This window comes from Anastrepha obliqua, chromosome 5 (assembly GCF_027943255.1).
Source record: "Anastrepha obliqua isolate idAnaObli1 chromosome 5, idAnaObli1_1.0, whole genome shotgun sequence".
In the NCBI taxonomy this organism is placed as follows: Eukaryota; Metazoa; Arthropoda; class Insecta; order Diptera; family Tephritidae; genus Anastrepha; species Anastrepha obliqua.
The window spans coordinates 70,271,608-70,290,546 of record NC_072896.1 but is presented as its reverse complement, the minus strand read 5'-3'; the positions used below and the strand labels follow the sequence as shown (position 1 = coordinate 70,290,546).

At 37.6% G+C, this 18,939-nt stretch overlaps 1 protein-coding gene across 1 annotated transcript in view; it reads left to right on the top strand.

Annotated features, from left to right (window-relative positions):
- The window catches only part of LOC129248039 (vesicular glutamate transporter 1), a 35,783-nt gene extending 17,540 nt beyond the window's left edge, over window positions 1-18,243 (top strand). The window contains exons 2-8 of the mRNA XM_054887449.1: window positions 1,784-2,108; window positions 13,919-14,155; window positions 14,957-15,150; window positions 15,238-15,697; window positions 15,758-15,943; window positions 17,465-17,665; window positions 17,938-18,243. Coding sequence (XP_054743424.1) covers window positions 1,784-2,108; window positions 13,919-14,155; window positions 14,957-15,150; window positions 15,238-15,697; window positions 15,758-15,943; window positions 17,465-17,665; window positions 17,938-18,222 — 1,888 coding nt within the window. The 3' untranslated portion in view covers window positions 18,223-18,243. The remainder of the gene's footprint in view (window positions 1-1,783; window positions 2,109-13,918; window positions 14,156-14,956; window positions 15,151-15,237; window positions 15,698-15,757; window positions 15,944-17,464; window positions 17,666-17,937) is intronic.
- Window positions 18,244-18,939: the final 696 nt, after the last annotated feature.

Here is an 18,939-nt window from a genome sequence, read left to right as displayed (position 1 = left end):
GTAGACAAACGTTTCAGTGGCAGACCAAGGACTTTTCAACAGGACTCAACACCATCTCACAAAGCTCGAGTGAATCAAGAATGGCTTAAAAACAACATTCTAAACTTCATAACGTCCACCAAATGGCTCTCCAAATTCACCAGACACGAATTCGATGGATTTTTCTCTTTGAGACATTTTGGAGAGCAAGGTCCGAACTAGAAGATTCACCAGTCTCGAGGCGCTGAAGGAAACCATTGTCTGCGAGTGGGCTAAAATACCTGAAAGTCACATTCGGGCAGCTTTCGATTCGTTTCTGGACCGTCTCAAAGCCATAACCAAGGCAAAAGGTGATCATATCGAGTTACTTTTGCTTTGATTCTTAATTTTGTATTATTTTCACACATTTTTTACTTTGAAGTGAATAAAATTTATGGTTTATTTAATTGGTTACACTTCGAGTGCCGGACCCTGTATTTAAATGCGATATATTTTTTTATTTTCTGTGACTTACAAAGTCTTTGCACAAAGATTTTGTGGTTAATGGTACTATTCTATGCAGTTGCAGTCTGGAGGACGTCAGTTGGTAATTGTAGGCAAGACTAGGCTTACTAAGGTATCCAGGACATAGTATCATATGCCAACAAAATACTGTCTGTTAGCTTTTCAAATATTCTCAACGACTGTTAAACGAATTTACGACATTCAGACTATTCAACATCGCCTTTGAATTACGGGAATATCTTCTCCGCACAAATCGTCTCCAAGAACGGCGAGGGCTGCAATTTAGTATGCACCTACGAGCTAACTTTACAGTCATTAGCACCGGCGAAGTGTTGCACTCGTACACTTACTTAACCTCTTATTTAACCTTAGTTTTCGGCTGCAGGGCTATGTTGTATTTTTCAAGCTGTCTTCTCGCCAAATTAAACATTCTCTATTTCTGAAAGTATCTCTCAATCCGCAATCAATCACTATTTACAATGTGTGTAAAACTGTCGTTACATCACTGGACTGTTGCAAAAACCTCATTGAGAACGATGTAGATAAACTCTATATGAGCAAAAGGTATGGGACCCAGTCATTACAAATAAACAAGGTAACTGGGTAGCAGACAAATTATAAAGGAAACGAAGCTGACTCTCCAACATCAATACTTCTCATAATCAGGACGTACCGTTAATTTCTTGTCAACACTGTCTCAGAACTGACTTATAAAAGCAACAGATGATGAAAATTTGGCATAAAATCGAGGAGATTTTATCTTCTCAACCACTCTTCCCTTGGTCATGCTACTGGACTATTACTGGTCGCTGCTTAATTGGAGCACAGCTGCCATGAGGACGAAAAAAGCGAAGCCGCAGAAATCTATTTTTTCCACGGCTCTGACGAACGGAAGAAGGCTCTTCTTTCTTTGGTTGTCTAGTGGGCCGACGTTTTCCGTAATTTTGATAAGCGAGTATCGACTTAATCCTATTTATAGGTCTTTATGTCAATATTTCAACTATTTCAGTAGAATTACCTATTATATTATATTATATTTAAATCAATTTAAATTTTTTATGTCGAAATTTGGTAGCTAGATGCTAGATCGCAATTCTCATTAAAAAAAATGTCAGCTACTTCTTGGCATACTTTCGCTAATTAGGACTCTGACCAGGTATCGCCATAGACTAAACTGGTCTCTGCGTAGCTTCGGCCAGCCAGAATAAGCTAACCTAACTTTTACTAACTATTTACTTTAAAATAATTAACAGCTCGACTCATCCCACTCTCTTTTTTCATTTGCTTTTCTTATTTCCAGCATTAAACCGAACATCGAAAAATTTGAGATCTCGAAAAACCATCATGGCGGCTATGGTGGCTATGAGGAAATGGAGGATGGTGAGAAGATTGGCGATGGACCAGGCGGTGGCATTCGGTACGATGACGATAGACCCGATTCGCCAGCCTCATTTGAGGAAATCGAACGCCCGCCATTACGAAAGATCGATAAATATTGTAAAGCGGAGTGTCCTTGTTTGCCGGCACGTTACACGATTGCGGTGATGGCGTGTGTGGGATTTATGATATCCTTTGGTATGCGTTGCAATATGTCGGCGGCGAAGCTGAAAGGCGAACAGAATCATGTGAGTAAAACCAAGGGAATATCAAAGATGAAATTCAATAACATTAAACACATACATACATATATGAATATATAGTAATGCTCAGATAAAAGTTACCATTGTAGAGATTTGTCAAATTACATAGATATAAATACGCTCAAAAGTATATTTTTTATTCATATTGTATATGTCGGCCGCCGTAGCCGAATGGGTTGGTGCGTGACTACCTTTCGGAATTCAGAGAGAACGTAAGTTCGAATCTCGGTGAAACACCAAAATGAATAAAAAGCGGTAAAAGCTCGGCAGGCAGTGGTAAACCTCCGAGTGTATTTATGCTTTGATAAAGCTCCTCTGCCGTTCGGAGTGGGCTTACAACTGAAGTGTATGTGCCAATTATTTATTTCATTTATTAACACATTTTCATTTGCAATCTAGTATGGAAAATGATAACTTCAAGCACTCAATACTCCAAACGAGATTATAAAAAGTAATAACACAGTGCAACAGAATGAAGAAAATGTGTAATCCCTGGGGCCTTATAGTATTTTTATGGTAGGTATTTTAAAATATTTGTATCAATATTTCTTTTTTCATTTCATCCCACCTCAAATTTTATAGTTCTCATTGTATATGAAATTCTGAGATATTATAGCAAAAAGCATTTCTAAAATCATATAAAACTTTTAAAGTTATCATTATTCTTACTCTAAAGTGTTGTTTAGGTCTTTGCGTATAATTTAAGCTATAGAACTTGAAACTCGCTTTATAGTTTTTGTTTTATAAGCAAAACTATAAACATTGTACTTTTTCTGTAGATAAAAGAGTCTTAATATATATTTTAATTTTATAACCTATCAGAAAAATGAGCTCCTAGGGATTAATATTTTTTTAATTATGTTGCACTGTGGAACTTTTAAGTCAAATGAGGTAGTGTGGAATGAAGTACAACCGTGTCTGGATATTATACATATATATACATATATATACCTATAATTGGCGCGTACACCCTTTTTGGGTGTTTGGCCGAGTTCCTCCTCGTATTTGTGGTGTGAGTCTTGATGTTGTTCCCCAAATGGAGGGACCTACATTTTCAAGCCGACTCCGAACGGCAGATATTTTTGTGAGGAGCTTTTTCATGGCAGAAATACACTCGGAGGTTTGACATTGCCTGCCAAGGGGCGACCGCTATTAGAAAAAAGTTTTTCTTAATTTTGGTGTTTTCACCGAGATTCGAACCAACGTTCTCTCTGTGAATTCCGAATGGTAGTCGCCCACCAACTTCAGGTATTTCAGCACTTCTGCACGGCTCAAGTCCATCACCGATAGCCAAATGCGAGCGCGAGGAGGGCAAGGGATGTCCTTAGTCGGAACGAGCTTAAGTTTTAAGCCTTCCAGTGTGCTGCTGATCTCAGCAACACACTTTTCTAGGACAACCCTTGACCAGTCGTCGTCACACGTGATAACCCTACAGCCGCGAAGTACTCCTGCAGAATCGAAGGAAAGGAGGGTTCCGCCCTGTGCTCCAACCACATGCTTGTCTAGCACGAGCTTGGACAGTTTGGCCTCCACTTGCCCCCACTTCTGCATGACCACTTTGCCAGTGTTTGTGGTCTCGTCGATTAGTGCATAGAGGAGGTTATCCTTAACCACCTCACTGAACGGTCGTTGCTTTGTGTTGCTGGACACCTTAGGTCTCTTCGGTGCCTGATCGATCACGTCCTGTGACCTGTTTCTCTTCATCGCATCGCCTTTTTTCTTATTGTCCTATTTAGGTTTGTTGGATAAGAAGTCTTCGTACTTCTTAACCACCTGCTGGTATTTTAATTTGTCAGCCGCGTCGCGCTCGTCAGTCGCTCCAGCGAGTTCATTTTTGGCAATTTTGCTTAGAATGAACCTCGCCTTCGTGTAGCGAGACTTCATGAGGGCACCCTCGGATTTGTGTTTTCTTGCGGCCTGACTCTCGCTCTGAGTGCCGCCTGCCGCCTTTTGCGATGTTTGTGGTAGAACTTTTTGTTGTTGTTGTTCCTTGCTTGGTAAGGGTGTGCTATGGCTGGTACTTCCCTTACTCTTTGCTGACTCAGCCGTATCTTGGCTGGAGGCCAGCAGGGTATCCTCCTCGGAGGATAGTATTGTGTCGCAGCGCGGCACGAATTTTTTGTTTTTTTCGTTTTGTTGTGAATTCTTTATCATCTGTTTCTTACGGTTGCTTCGCCTGACTGTGTCAAGCTCCACAACCCACGAGTATTAAGGGGAAGTAATGGGATCCCCCGCGGCAGCGCCCCTTACCACGGTAAGGCCACAGTTACTCTCGAAGGCGGCCAGGTATTCGAGAGGGAAAACTCCGTTCGCGATGCACATGTTTTAATTCCCTGCACCATTCAGTCCTCGGCACGATTCCAAGCACACCTTGACTTGGGAATGTGTTGGTACGGTACTCTCCGTATAGATGATTGGACGAGCATCGCACACGCCGTTTCGCGTAAGGGTGTTCGACCAGTCCCCATACGGAGCTTCCCTCTTAGTTCATGACAGGTTAAATTCCTAAATGGAATTTAGCCTTCATTTAAGCTCCATCCCCGCGGCAAGGAGACCAACCACGATATTTGTGTACTGCGTTAACAATTATCTGAGCAATACTCTATCTATATATGTAAATATGTACTTATAGATGTATATGGGAGTATGTTCATATGTATGCACTATTAATGAGTGCGATATCATTGTTAGGCAGCTGAAATTTAACTAATTTGTAAAACCATATGAGTGCCATGAATATCTGTCAATTAATTTTTGATATATGCCAAACATGCCGAAGGCTAAAGTCACGTCCTCAAAATCGACATGCTGGAATTCAAAGCATTTTATTTGTAAGCCGACAACTTTTCTTATACTAGCATCTACCTCGTGTTTCCCATTTCACATTCGAAGCTTCATATCTCACAATTCAAATTGTGAATTTTAGATTTTTCACCCTCTTCTCTCCCATGATTATGCATATTTTTTTTATTTGTACGTTTTGTAAATGTTTTTAGATTCGTTTGGCGGTTATGGGCGTAATTCCGTCACGCTCGTTAATAATGCCTTGAGGGCTTCATTTGGACTTTCGGCTGGCGCCAACTTTTGCAACAGCAACAGGATGTTTTTGCACTTATTTTCCGTTTCTTTCACCGCACTCTCCTCCATTTCTTCTTCTTCTATTCCTTTTGTTACTCATTTCGCAACTTTTTCCATGTCATTGTTGCTATGCACTTAGCCCTTATGATTCCGCATCATTTGTTGCAAATGTGCATTGTGGTTTCATATTTATATAGGTATTTACATTTATGTATATTGGGGAGTCCAAAAAAGTTCGGTAATAAATTTGAGAAAAGCTAAAATATTGTTTTTATGTGTTTTCGATCAAATTTATTGCATAAAATATGTGCCATTTTAATCGTTGATGCTTTGACATTTTTTAGATCGATTTTTATAGAATTCTAAGCGATTTTTAAGCGCTCCCGGTATATTTTCAAGATCTATTGAGTTCTAATAACACTCTATTGAATTCTAATTGAATACATTTTTTCTCAATCTAATCTATCAGAGTTTGGCTATCCGAAGCAAAATTGTGAGAGCAAGTAAATTGTGAGCTACATTACCGGGTACTTGGCAGCTGAATTCACACATATTCACACTCTCGTCTAATCAGTCATTGTTCAGATGGCAACGAAACACCGCTTTCAAGACCTCGGTTACGCCAGCTAATTAGCTGATTCCTTCCAAATCGCTGAGAGAGTCGCTGAACGACTGCACTAAGTAGTACAAAAAGCCTAAAGTTGATGATTTATTTTAAAAGAGTTAAAACAAGAAAAGCTATTATTTTTTATTATTCTAACGCCAAATTGGCGGTGGCAGAGCCAACCTTTACAAACGATTCTTCTTAAAACCCTTTTCTGGCGGCCGGATTCCTCTTCTATAAAAAAAGTAAGAATAAAAAGTTTATATTCAGAAATTGTGGACCTACTTTTCAAATTCTAATTTAAGCTTACAATATCTATCCGACGACAACGAGTTCAAAGTTTACGGATATTTATGAGCTGCACGGAGGCGCCGCGGCAAATCGTGAATTAAAAAAATATATATTATATATTAAATTAAATTAATGGTATCACAATAGAGCCTAAATTTGTCTCTTTCCTTAAGTGAAGGCAGCCCTTATATTTTGATGTTATCTTGTTGAATCTCTTAAAAATACGTGGGTCGTTTGGAAACTCTGTTCAAAGTCAGAGAGATAGCACTACTGACGTCTATCAAGGTTATGTTTAATTAATGGAGTCCCTTGGAAGAACATACACTAAGTTTCAGCCAGATTGGCCCATTTCTTTGTGTTTTGCATTCATTTGAATCGAAGAAGTCGAGTTATTTTCGTTTTCCATCACGACAACGCACCAGCTCCCACCACAGCAGTTGTGCTCGCAAAATTAATGGAAATAGGGTTCCAACTCATTTTGAATCCTCCTATTCTCCAGGGGAGAAGATTTTATTCAAACGAGGAGGTGATTGCAGAAACGAATGGATCAACTAACTAGAACAGAACTAGACCTATAATAAATTTCTTACAATCCAGAAAATATTAATAGTATAGCCTTAAAAAGTTGAATTTTTTTTTAAACAGATACACGTCGATCGCCATAACCGAATGGGCTAATGTGTGACTACCATTCAACCATTACCAAATGATATAAACAGTTTCTCTTAATAGCCGTCGCCCTTCGGCAGATAATGGCAACCTTGGAGTGTATTTCTACTATGAAAAAGCTATTCATAAAAAAATCGATTCTCGTTCGGAGGCGGCATAAAACTATAGGTCCTTCCATTTGTGCGAAAACAGAAAGACGCACACTAGAAATAGCAGGAGGAGCTCGTCCAACCATTCAGCAATGGGTGTAAGCACCAATTATATGTATATATATATATATATGGTACACATTATGAGAGATTAGATTCACGTGACTAAACAGGGTTGGTTAGCTAAGGTAGCAATCCTTGGACGAATCAGAATTCGATCAGAATAATTTCTTTTTAATATAAAGCCAGTATACACTTGACGGCCTGGGTGACTCCTTTAGCGTTTTATGATTAAACTTCTTTGAAATTTAAACATATCCAAAAAAAAAAAAAAACTTTAAGAAATAATATTTATTACAATTAAAACAAAAATCATATTTTACAATATTATTTTTTATTTAAAAAAAGGATTTCCGTAATTTCTAGAATAAAACAAGTGTTTATTCTTAATTGATGTGTATTAAGATCTTATCTCATTTCATCAATAGTTAATAATAGAGATCAGAATGAATTGATTGGCCTGCCCAAAGCGGCTCAAAACGTACTACTCTTTTTTTTTTTCCATTTAAACCAATTTTCACATTTGATTCCCTTTTCATCAGCAGTCATCCCCAGGTGGTGCGCTTGTTTACATTTCAGCAGCATTTCCCAGGCTTGAATTCGGCTCATTTAATTCTTCACTTTTGACTCATACGTCACCTATACAGCAGAGAGTATTTTAATCCATTTAAATGGTTGAAACTTCTTGTGATGGATGTTTGATTCCCTATCAATATGATAATCTCTTAAGTATCCAAATTCCATAAAGTTTTTCTTTTGATTTTTTAGTTATTGGTCGCCATGAGCAGTTGCAAACGAACCATTTAGACTACCCAATATTTGAATTTCAATGCCGAGTGCCTGAATGCGTCGAGTTTTTTTGTTATTCTTGTTTGAATCAGCAGTCTGTATTGTTGTTGCGAGTTCTATTGATGCAGCTGCTAATGGATACATTTTTTCATAGATGAATGTTTGACGAGACAAATAGAACGGCAGTAGGTGCTTTATACACATTTTATTAAACAGAGAAGCAAAAATGTTTAGAAATTTTATGTTCGTATGCGTAAAATATAATTAAAAAAATTATTTACTTGTGGACTACGAGTATTAGAGAATTAGAGATGTCTTAGCAATTGCGTTAATAATGTTCATTTGCAATAATTTCAAAGGAAGTTTTTAAACGTACAAATGAAGACCTTGTCGCGATGAAGTAAACTTATTATTATATCATTTACTTTTTGTATTATTTTTTTTTATTTATTTATTTAAAAGAAAAACAATTATAAATAATTATTCCACTTAAATACTGAAGCTCTGGCTGCCAGGACCTTCGGCTTATTTGTATTATTCATTTTATTAAAAACTAGCAAACCCGGCCCCCTTCGCTGGGCACACTAAAATAGAATAGATATGGTTTAGAACAGAAAATATATGCTTTTCATATTATTTATTTCTTTATTCTTTATTCAAGCGCTTTGGCATTAACAATATTTTTTGTTTTTCTATTTGCTTTTGAGTAAATATAAAATATAAATTGAAAATCAGGAAAAAAGAAGATTGTTTTTAAATTTCAAATCAACGCATATGATCATCCATGAATTTTTCGTTTCAATTTATATGTTTTATTAAGCATTGGAGCTTTTTTAACCATTATCCATTTATATTTTTCAAAAAAAAAAAAACGAAAAAAATTTTTTTTCCACGAACACATAATTTCATTCGGATTTCACATTAAATTCTCAAATTTCGTAAGAAATTATTCACTGTTCCAAAATCCACTCCAAAAAAATTCACAAACAATTTTTACATGTTGCACTTACTTTTTCCTTATGGCATCCAAATCAGAAAGAAATATTGACACATTGTAACTCACACTGTCAATTTGACAGTTCAGTTCCGCCCCAAGCGTTAAAAAAGTAAGCGACATTATGGCTGGTTCAAAAGAACGATGTACCCGTTGCCAGTGCTCCGAATTACAACCACACTTTACGAAACCCATTTTCAATACTTACTTAACAATGTGTGTAAGTTTGGTTTAATTCGGTGCAAAGACACGGCGGGTCCACGTTTTGGCATATATTTCGAGACCCTAGTCATCAATAGGTATGAAAATTACCCCGTATTAAAGCACTTATCAACAGCTTTCATTTGATACCCATATTGTACATACACAACTAAAGGTTACCCGGGTCCACGTTTTGACCTATATCTCGAGACCCCAGTCACGTAGCGGCATGAAAAATACTTTGTACTAAAGTAGTCACCAACAGCTTTCATTTGATACCCATATTGTACATACACGTCCGAAGGTTACCCGGGTCCACGTTTTGACCTATATCTCGGGACCCTATCTACCAATAGGTATTCAAACTATACGGAAATCATCTTCAATACCTACTTAACAATGTGTGTAAGTTTGGTTTAATTCGGTTCAAAGACACGGCGAGTCCACGTTTTGGCATATATTTCGAGACCCTAGTCATCAATAGGTATGAAAATTACCCCGTATGAAAGCACTTATCAACAGCTTTCATTTGATACCCATATTGTACATACACAACCAAAGGTTACCCGGGTCCACGTTTTGACCTATATCTCGAGACCCCAGTCACGTAGCGGCATGAAAAATACTTTGTACTAAAGTAGTCACCAACAGCTTTCATTTGATACCCATATTGTACATACACGTCCGAAGGTTACCCGGGTCCACGTTTTGACCTATATTTCGGGACCCTATCTACCAATAGGTATTCAAACTATACGGAAATCATCTTCAATACCTACTTAACAATGTGTGTAAGTTTGGTTTAATTCGGTTCAAAGACACGGCGAGTCCACGTTTTGGCATATATTTCGAGACCCTAGTCATCAATAGGTATGAAAATTACCCCGTATTAAAGCACTTATCAACAGCTTTCATTTGATACCCATATTGTACATACACAACCAAAGGTTACCCGGGTCCACGTTTTGACCTATATCTCGAGACCCCAGTCACAGAGCGGCATGAAAAATACTCTGGACTAAAGCATTCAACAACAGCTTCCATTTGATACCCATATTGTACATACACAACCAAAGGTTACCCGGGTCCACGTTTCGACCTATATCTCGAGACCCCAGTCACAGAGCGGCATGAAAAATACTCTGGACTAAAGCATTCACCAACAGCTTCCATTTGATGCCCATATTGTACATACACATCCGAAGGTTACCCGGGTCCACGTTTTGACCTATATCTCGAGCCCTATTTCCAAAATAAAATATAATCCATGTTACTCGTGGATGATGTAGCTTTCGAATGGTGAAAGAATTTTTAAAATCGGTCCAGTAGTTTTTGAGCCTATTCGTAACAAACAAACAAACAAAGTTTTCCTCTTTATAATATTAGTATAGATGTTTGATTTCTGCTTTTTATAAGTATTTGCACCCAATAAAATCCTGAGCTCTTTTTTCTTAAAATTTAGGGTTAATCTTTAGGGTCTCCTCATGGGATGTGCCCATTGCCGAGGCGTCTGCGTTACGAAAGGGAATGAGTATGTTAAGTGGCCTATAAAATGAAAGTTTTGTTCGTCGAGAAAGGAATTTAATGCTCAATTGTCTATTCATTCCATAGTTCATATTCATCGTGTTATGCTTGTTGACATGGACTATATTTTTCACTCAACGCCACAGAAAGCAGCTCAATGTTGGCGATCGCAAGATCTCGTTGCTCCATGAGAATGCGCCTTGGGAATTTTGTTGGCAATAGGGTCATAGTTTCATCTCCTGTGTGGCAAGTAGCAAGACACGTAGGTCTTCATCACCACAAGTGCGGTAGTTTTGCCGTTTAGGCGAAAATGTGCCTCAATGCTTGCGCAATGCGCGTAATAAGTCATGACAAAGTTCGCCAAAGCTTGCAGTACCAATTGCCTAAAAAAAAAAATTAGCATCTCAAAAACATTTTTTATTAAAGAACTACATCAGCATTGAATCACTCTGTTATTGTTGATAGTAGATTTATCAGGCATAAAATCCCACCTGCAAGGCCAAATCTGCTTATTGACGGTGAAGGCTAGTTAGTAACTAGACGCAAAATTCAAAATATTGATTCTGTGATAATAGTCGCATATCGCAGGATCATTCTTTGTGCAGCTTGGGCAGAGCACAGTTAAATTCCGAGCGGCAAGCAACCATTGGTTTGGGCAAATTTTGCATGTACCTTATCAGATTCTGGCTGCTTTATATAAAGAGCATGGCCGGTAGTCCGCTGTCTTCTGCAGTTCTGCAGTTCTTTGGGCGCACTATTATTAATAATAAGTAAAAGCGTATAAGAGATTCAAGGCTTGAGAGATTTTCATTGCGAGAAAGACTAGATTCATCTTCATCCTATTTTTTTTTTGTTTTCCCCCTTAGCAAAAAAATATTCATTTTTCTCTTAGAAAACCAATACGAAGTATGGCTTTACCACACAACCTTAGTAAATACTTCCCCAAACACATTATTCTGAAATACATTCCCAGGAGCAAAGAAAATTTCAATGCAATGATGCAGTTGAAGCGGGTACGAAAGCGCTTAAGTTTTAGTCATAGAGATTATATACATGAAATTCGAGGCTACTTTTATACCAAACAAGAACCTGACCTAGGTTACGACTATGGTAGTTCTTTTCTACACATACATAATATTAATCCGTAAAAGTATTTTAGTACTGCAAAAATATGAGTAAAGAAACTGCATTGGCCTAAAACTACCAGATATGATTTTTAATTGGAATGTGTTACAATTGTCAGCAGTTTATGAAATAGATTACCATTAACGATAAATAATGACACAATATTAGTTTTTTTCATATAGATATAGCAAATACCCGGCATCCGCTGTTCTGCCACTGAGGCCAAGAATATACGATAGAGTAGTGAGCAACATAATAATAAATCAGCCGTATACACTTTCGCCTTTTGCGGCAAGCGTACACGCCTTTACAATGTTCCTTTTGTTTTTAAATTTTTAATAGTAATCAGACATTCCATTAATAAAAAAGGTCTCTAAATAGATGATTCAGCTTTCGAAACGTTTCTGGAACTACTTGTATATTTTCGGTATTTACATCAGAGCCGTATTCGCTTTTGCCATACTTGCTTCAACGAGTTCTCCGTAGTGGTTTTTTGGCTCGATCAAACAGAAAAAAATCGCAAGCAAATTCGATGGCTGCTGGATGGTATTCGTATGGATCTTGGCCAAAGATTCACGAATAATGATGGCACTGTGCGACGGTGCGTTATTACGTTGCAAAACCTACGAGATGTTTTCCCACCAATCATTTCTTTTTTGACGAATTGCTTCACGTAAACATCTCATAACGCACAAATGTGTAGTTGCCTTTATTAGGTGTCTGATCCGCTAACAAACGGTGTACAATACCGTTGTAATCCATAAAAACTATGACAACGCTTTCTTTTGAAATAAATTGACAGAGTTGTTGATCTTGGTTCATTCGGAGCTCTTCACTCACTCGCCTGATGTATGGATTGAGTGTCGTACTCTTAAACTAACGCCTCGTCTCTAGTAATAATGCGTTTGATGAATGTTGAGTCGGATTCAGCCTTGCAAATGCTGTCTTTGGCGATCTCAACTTGTTCCGTTTTTTGCATTCAGGTCCTTAGTGACCAATTTGGAAGCAACACAGCGCATGATGGTTAATTTGCAGTTGTTGGTCCACTCTACTTTTACTTCATTGATATTTTCATAAGTTCTCGATGTCGACGGCCTGCCATTACGTGCGTCATACAATTTCCCAACATTACTAAGGTTTCCGCATCATTGAATCAATTTTTTACGGAAAATTTTATACAAACTCGTTGTTGTAAATTCAAATCTATTTCTAAAACTGTAAAAAATCGAAAACACGTGAATAGGTAAATTTACTCAAAACATCGTAGCTTTTACAAATGTCAAGCAATGACAAACAAATTTTGGTAGGAATGTTAATCACAGATGTGGCAACCTAACAAAAAAAAAAAACAAAACAGAACTGAAACTGAAATTGACTTTGAGCGCCACCTGGCGGTTATTCTGGGTGGTAATTGGCAAACCTGGTGGTTGATCAGGGTGATAAATGGCAAATTTGATTTATGCTGACTGATAGTAAACACTTTATAGAAAAACTTTTATAGAAAAAAAGTACTTAAAATTAATTGTATATTTGGTGCGAGTTAATATATATATTACATACGTATTTACGACTTTAGTTTATAATATACAGTCTGCTGCGTGACCGCCGTAACTTGCAAACTATTCGACCGATTCGATTCTGCTTTACATGGGCTTATAATATTTTTTATACGCAATGTTTTCAATAAAATATATAGTTTTTTTAATATAAGATAATGAGAGGAGCGGTTTTTTCAGTGTGCTTCTGAATTTGTACTCTCCTGCACGTTCTGTACGTCTCCGCATCGTGTCTTTGGAACATTAATACTACTTTTCCTTAAAACTGGTTCAGCAGCGATAAGGTCGGCTTTATCACAAACAAATTAATAACCTTTTGATCTTGACTTGTAGAGATATTTTCGTTTTTGTTTTTTTTTTGGGCCGGGGCGGAGAAGTCGTCAACGTTTTTAACTTCGGTATACCGTCACACATTTATTTATGAACGCCTTCGATTTCTTCAAATATTTTGCTGCAGGTGTACTTGACGTTTTTGGTGACAACTCATTTTGTAAAAGCAATCTACGCTTTTTTAAATTTCTCACCAAACTAACAAATTGCATAACGCGTATTGCGCAAGGGATACGCCTGTTCGCAGCATTTAATTTTTTTTATAACGGAGCTCAAAGTTTGAATTTCGCCAGTCACGCTTTCACTAGGCAGACTGTGTTTAGATATACTACTATGGATGTATATTATCTTCAATACTATTAAAAAATATGCTTTTATGCATTTCATAATAACATAGCTATTATATAATAATCTATTTATTTCAGACGAAGTTCATGAATTGGAGTGTCGCCGTGGAGAGCCATGTGGATTCGTCATTCTTTTGGGGCTATTTGATTACACAAATACCGGGTGGTTTCATAGCGTCGAGATTTCCGGCTAATAAAATCTTCGGATTGTCTATTGTATGCTCGGCAACATTGCATTTGTTAGTGCCGCTGGTGATGGCTCTGTGCCATGGTTATGTGTTAATAGGTGTGCGTGTAACGCAGGGACTATTCGAGGTGAGCGTATATAAAAGCTTTGAAATAAGCTGTGTAGAAAAAGGGTCAGTCAATTTATGAAAGAAAATATGACATATACACACTTATACATAGTAATGTTTGTCACATATTCCTAAAAATGAAATGCTACTTTTTGAATGAAATTCGATTTGCCTTAAGCAGATCAAAGCCACTTGAATTTGCCTGCCTGCGTATGGCCCATCAGGCGTATGATTTAGAGGCATTCAAAATGAAATTGAATCATATGAAAGTATTTGAATTGCACGTATTATACTTTCTATATTGTAAATGCGACAAGCATATGTATAAGTGTATGTGCGAGAACACATACATACATATGTATAAGCTCCTGTGCGTATTATTAATGCGCTTGTTTTGTTGCTGCCAAAATGAAAACATGCTGTAATCTGCTTTCGGGCGCCAAGGGTTGCTACAGCTATATCCTTTGCCAGCTTTTGATGAGTAACTCTATTTTTCCTTTTATATTATTTTTATTTTATTTTCTTATATATTTTTATTTGATTTCTATTTTTTTGAAGCGTTTATCAAAGCTTCGTCATCTGTAAATCCGGCGTTTCCTGCCTCCACTGATTTTTTCTGCAAATCATATGAAAATAAAAATACAAAAATAACAAAAGCAGGAAAAGTAATAAATGTGCTGTATAATTTACTTGCGTGATTTCTCTGTGCTAACGAAATTTTCTTGTATAAACTGTCTCTTGTATGACCATTAATGCCATCTTCTTTACAATACAAATGCAAATTATTTTTCCATTTTCTTTGGCCACTAACCCTCAACAGGGTGTCACCTATCCGGCTTGCCATGGCATTTGGAGATTTTGGGCGCCACCCATGGAGCGTTCACGTCTTGCCACATTAGCATTCAGCGGTTCATATGCGGGTGTTGTAGTGGGTCTTCCGATGTCTGGTCTGCTCGCCGATGCGATTGGCTATCAGGCGCCTTTCTACGCTTACGGCACGTTCGGCATTACATGGTAGGCACTTCGAAATTCGAAGATTAATAGATAATACTCGTTATATAAAAACAATCACTTATCACTTATCATTTCTTCTCATACAAGGTACATCTTTTGGTTGTGGCTCTGCTTTGAGAATCCGCGCAAACATCCTGCCATCAGCATACCCGAACTGAAGTATATCGAGAAGTCTTTGGGTGAGACTTCTATGCAGCCCTCAATGCCTTCGTTGAGCACCACACCCTGGCGTGAAATGATGCGCTCCATGCCTGTTTATGCCATTATTGTTGCAAATTTTTGTCGTTCTTGGAACTTTTATTTGCTAGTGCTCTTCCAGTCGTCCTTCTTGAAAAATAAATTCGGTTTTCAGGTGGAAGAGGCGGGTTTTATCGGTTCGCTGCCTCACTTGATTATGACGACTATAGTGCCATTTGGTGGCATGTTGGCTGATCATTTGCGTAAAAACGGTATTATGTCTACAACAAATGTGAGAAAACTCTTTAATTGTGGCGGGTTCGGTATGGAGGGATTATTCTTTCTATTTGTGGCGCATTCCGACACGGCGGTAAGTTTGCTTGATGGTTATTGTGGATTTCCAATTTTTATTTTGTTTTTTATTTTTCAGACTGGCGCCATGTTTGCTCTCACTTGTGGCGTTGCCTTCAGCGGGTTTGCCATTTCGGGCTACAATGTAAATCACTTGGATATTGCACCGCGCTATGCCAGTATTTTGATGGGTCTCTCGAACGGTATTGGCACTTTGGCTGGTATAATTGTGCCCTATGCGCTCGATGGATTGATTGACAGAGATGTAAGTAGTCAAGTATATAAAGGATAAGTATTAGGGTGCGTAATTTGTTAAAAAGAAAACGAACTTTCTTGTTCCGGTGTCTGTGTACTCTACTGATGCTTCTGAGTAAAAAAAAAAAAAATACGTGGGAGCAAAGTCAGCTTTAATTTACATAAAGAGTCTTTCTACATTGACGCCAAGATGTCAGGAGTGAATAATTCCTAGATAGTACCTTTTTATGTTGTCTTTCACATTTGTTTGGTAGACAGGTATACAATTAACAGGATAGAACAACGCATAAAATTTATTGAAACTTATTATGAATATGCTCAAAACTAGGAATAAGGCAGCCTATCAAGCTGCCAGACCACAACATTATTTTCCAAGCGGAAGTTTTTGCTGTGGGGAAGGCCGCGGAGCTAGCCTACTCTAGAACAAGAAAGAACTCAACTATTAATATATACGTGGACAGTCAAGCAGCAATAAGAGCAATAAGCTCATATTGTATTAAGTCCAAAAATGTTCGACGGAGCAAGAGAACGACATACCAAAACCGCTAAACACAATATACAACGAAATGGACGACCACATGAAAAGGAAAGTGGAAGCTAGGTGGACTAACTTGACCACATGCAAAACAGCAAAAGTCATGTGTAGAACTAACGACAAAAAACTGACTCCATTCGTACTTACGCTCTCGCGAAAGGAATGCAGAACTATCATAGGTATGCTAACAGGCCACAATCTATTGGCTGCATATGCGTACAAGATAGGGATTGCTAACACGGACAAATGCAGAAAATGCAGAGAGGATGCTGAGGAGACTTTAGAACACCTTCTGTGCGTTTGTCCGGCATTATTAAAAACGCGACTAAAATGCCTGAGAGCCCCACTGTTTGAGGGTCTGGAAGACGTCTTAAAAGCGGAGCTCCCAGCCCTACTTAGATTCGCCAAAAGCGCTGACATCCTACATGATGTCTACTTCAGGTATTCATAGAGGTCGGTCTCCATCTGGTATTGCTAGGGACCAAAAGGTCTATGCGCGGCTTATTGCCAACCAGGCTAACCTACCCTAACCTATTATGAATATGGTCGATCGCCAAGGACAACATATCGCAAAATTCTTGGGATCAAAGGTTGGTGAAAAAATTTGAAGAAACTGATTCTTTGAAAAGGATAGAAAAGCGACCGGAACGCCAAAAACTAGACGTTCATTGAGAATTTTGCTGCTGTAGCTCAATGTGTTGCTGAACAACCTTCAAAATTCAACATCGATATCTCGCCATTCTCAACAATTACGTATTCATCAATCGACTGTTTTTCGAATTTTACTTAGCGCCGAATTTTGAAAAAAAAAAAGTTAAACCTGAAAGAATCTGAAGTTTTACATATTTTATTTTAAAACAACATCTAGGCGCGTCATTTGAAAGATCCTTTATTAATACTCAATCATGAGAAAACGGCTCCAATTGCATACTTACGTTTTTTTTTAATACTCAAAAATCCATACCAATATTAAAGTGCCAATTCTCCTTACTTTAGCCTCATGGCTGTTGGACCACCGTTTTCACTCTTGCCTCTTGCGTCCATTTAATCGGCTGCACTTTTTATGGCATCTTTGCTTCTGGCGAACTGCAACCCTGGGCCGAGCCAGTACATGAAGAGAAGCAAGTGTGGGCGCCACCAATGGGCGCTATTGCTGAAGATCCCAGCCAGGCTGGTTATACCAAAGAGACGTCATTCGTAAGTTTGAAAAAAATCGTTATTTTGGATTTTAATGCAACTACCGTTATAAATACAAATTGACATGCCATAGCAACATTAAATGCATAAAAATAAATAAATCATTTTCATTACTTTCCATTGAAAACGAACTGAAAAAAAGCATTTTGTCACAACAAAAGATGCATTAACCTTTTCTTGTAGTTTTTTCATTGGAATTGCCATTTAATGCATTTCCATTATACGTATTTTTATCTTGTTCTATTTTTCATTTTGTTTTTCAACAAAAAAAGGGTGCACTCCCTCAATACACCGAGCAGAGTCAAATGCAAAAACCGAATGCCATCAATTATGGTGCGACTGGTCACGTGGCTAACAATCCCTTCGCCGCCATGACGGGCACCATACCAGAGGAGAGCGCAGTGCCTGAGCCCACAGCTGATGCCAACATGTATGGGACGTATGATTACACGCAACAGCAACAACAACCGTCACAAATGCCAAGCTATGACCAACAATACCAGCAGCCGGCATACACAACACAGCAAAACTACCAACAACCCTATCAGCCACAGTAGGAAGTGGCGGCGGATTTAATAGCAGAGAAGTAGTCAAAATAAATAGTAAAAAAATGTAATAACATATACATAAATAGCGAAGTTCGATAGAAAAATGAGTAAGGCAGCAAAATCAGGCAGTGCAATGGTGGAATAGATTGGGAAAGTAATAATAGAAAATATCAGCAAATCATTAAAAGTCAAAACCAAACATTCGTGAGAACTAACCTAATTTTGTTGACATGGTGACTATTTTTCTTTAGATAAATTCAAATCACTTACAAATTACTGCAACCAAAGTACGAAAGAATGCATAAAACTAAATGGCATACAACAACAACTACATATATTAAAATAAAAATAAAAAAATTAACAAGAAAAAAAGGAAAGAGTAAAACAATAACAATTCTGAGAACTATTTGCTCAGAAAATGATATCAAATTTGTTTTAAATGACACTTAAAACATTAGAAAATTGATAAAATCGATAGAAAAGCACACAACTCCTTACATGCACAGCTGCAAAGTATGCGAATAGTTACAAATTCACAAAAAAAAAATAACAAAATCCTATTAAACGAAATACTTGACAAATATTCAAAACTTTATTTAACTTCAAAGAAATTATATTACTGTTATAAAATGTATGTATGTGAAAATACATGTCACATACAAAATTTTATTTTACTGTTGTTGAAACGTATGTATTTTAAAAATATTATATATTATTAGGGTGGGT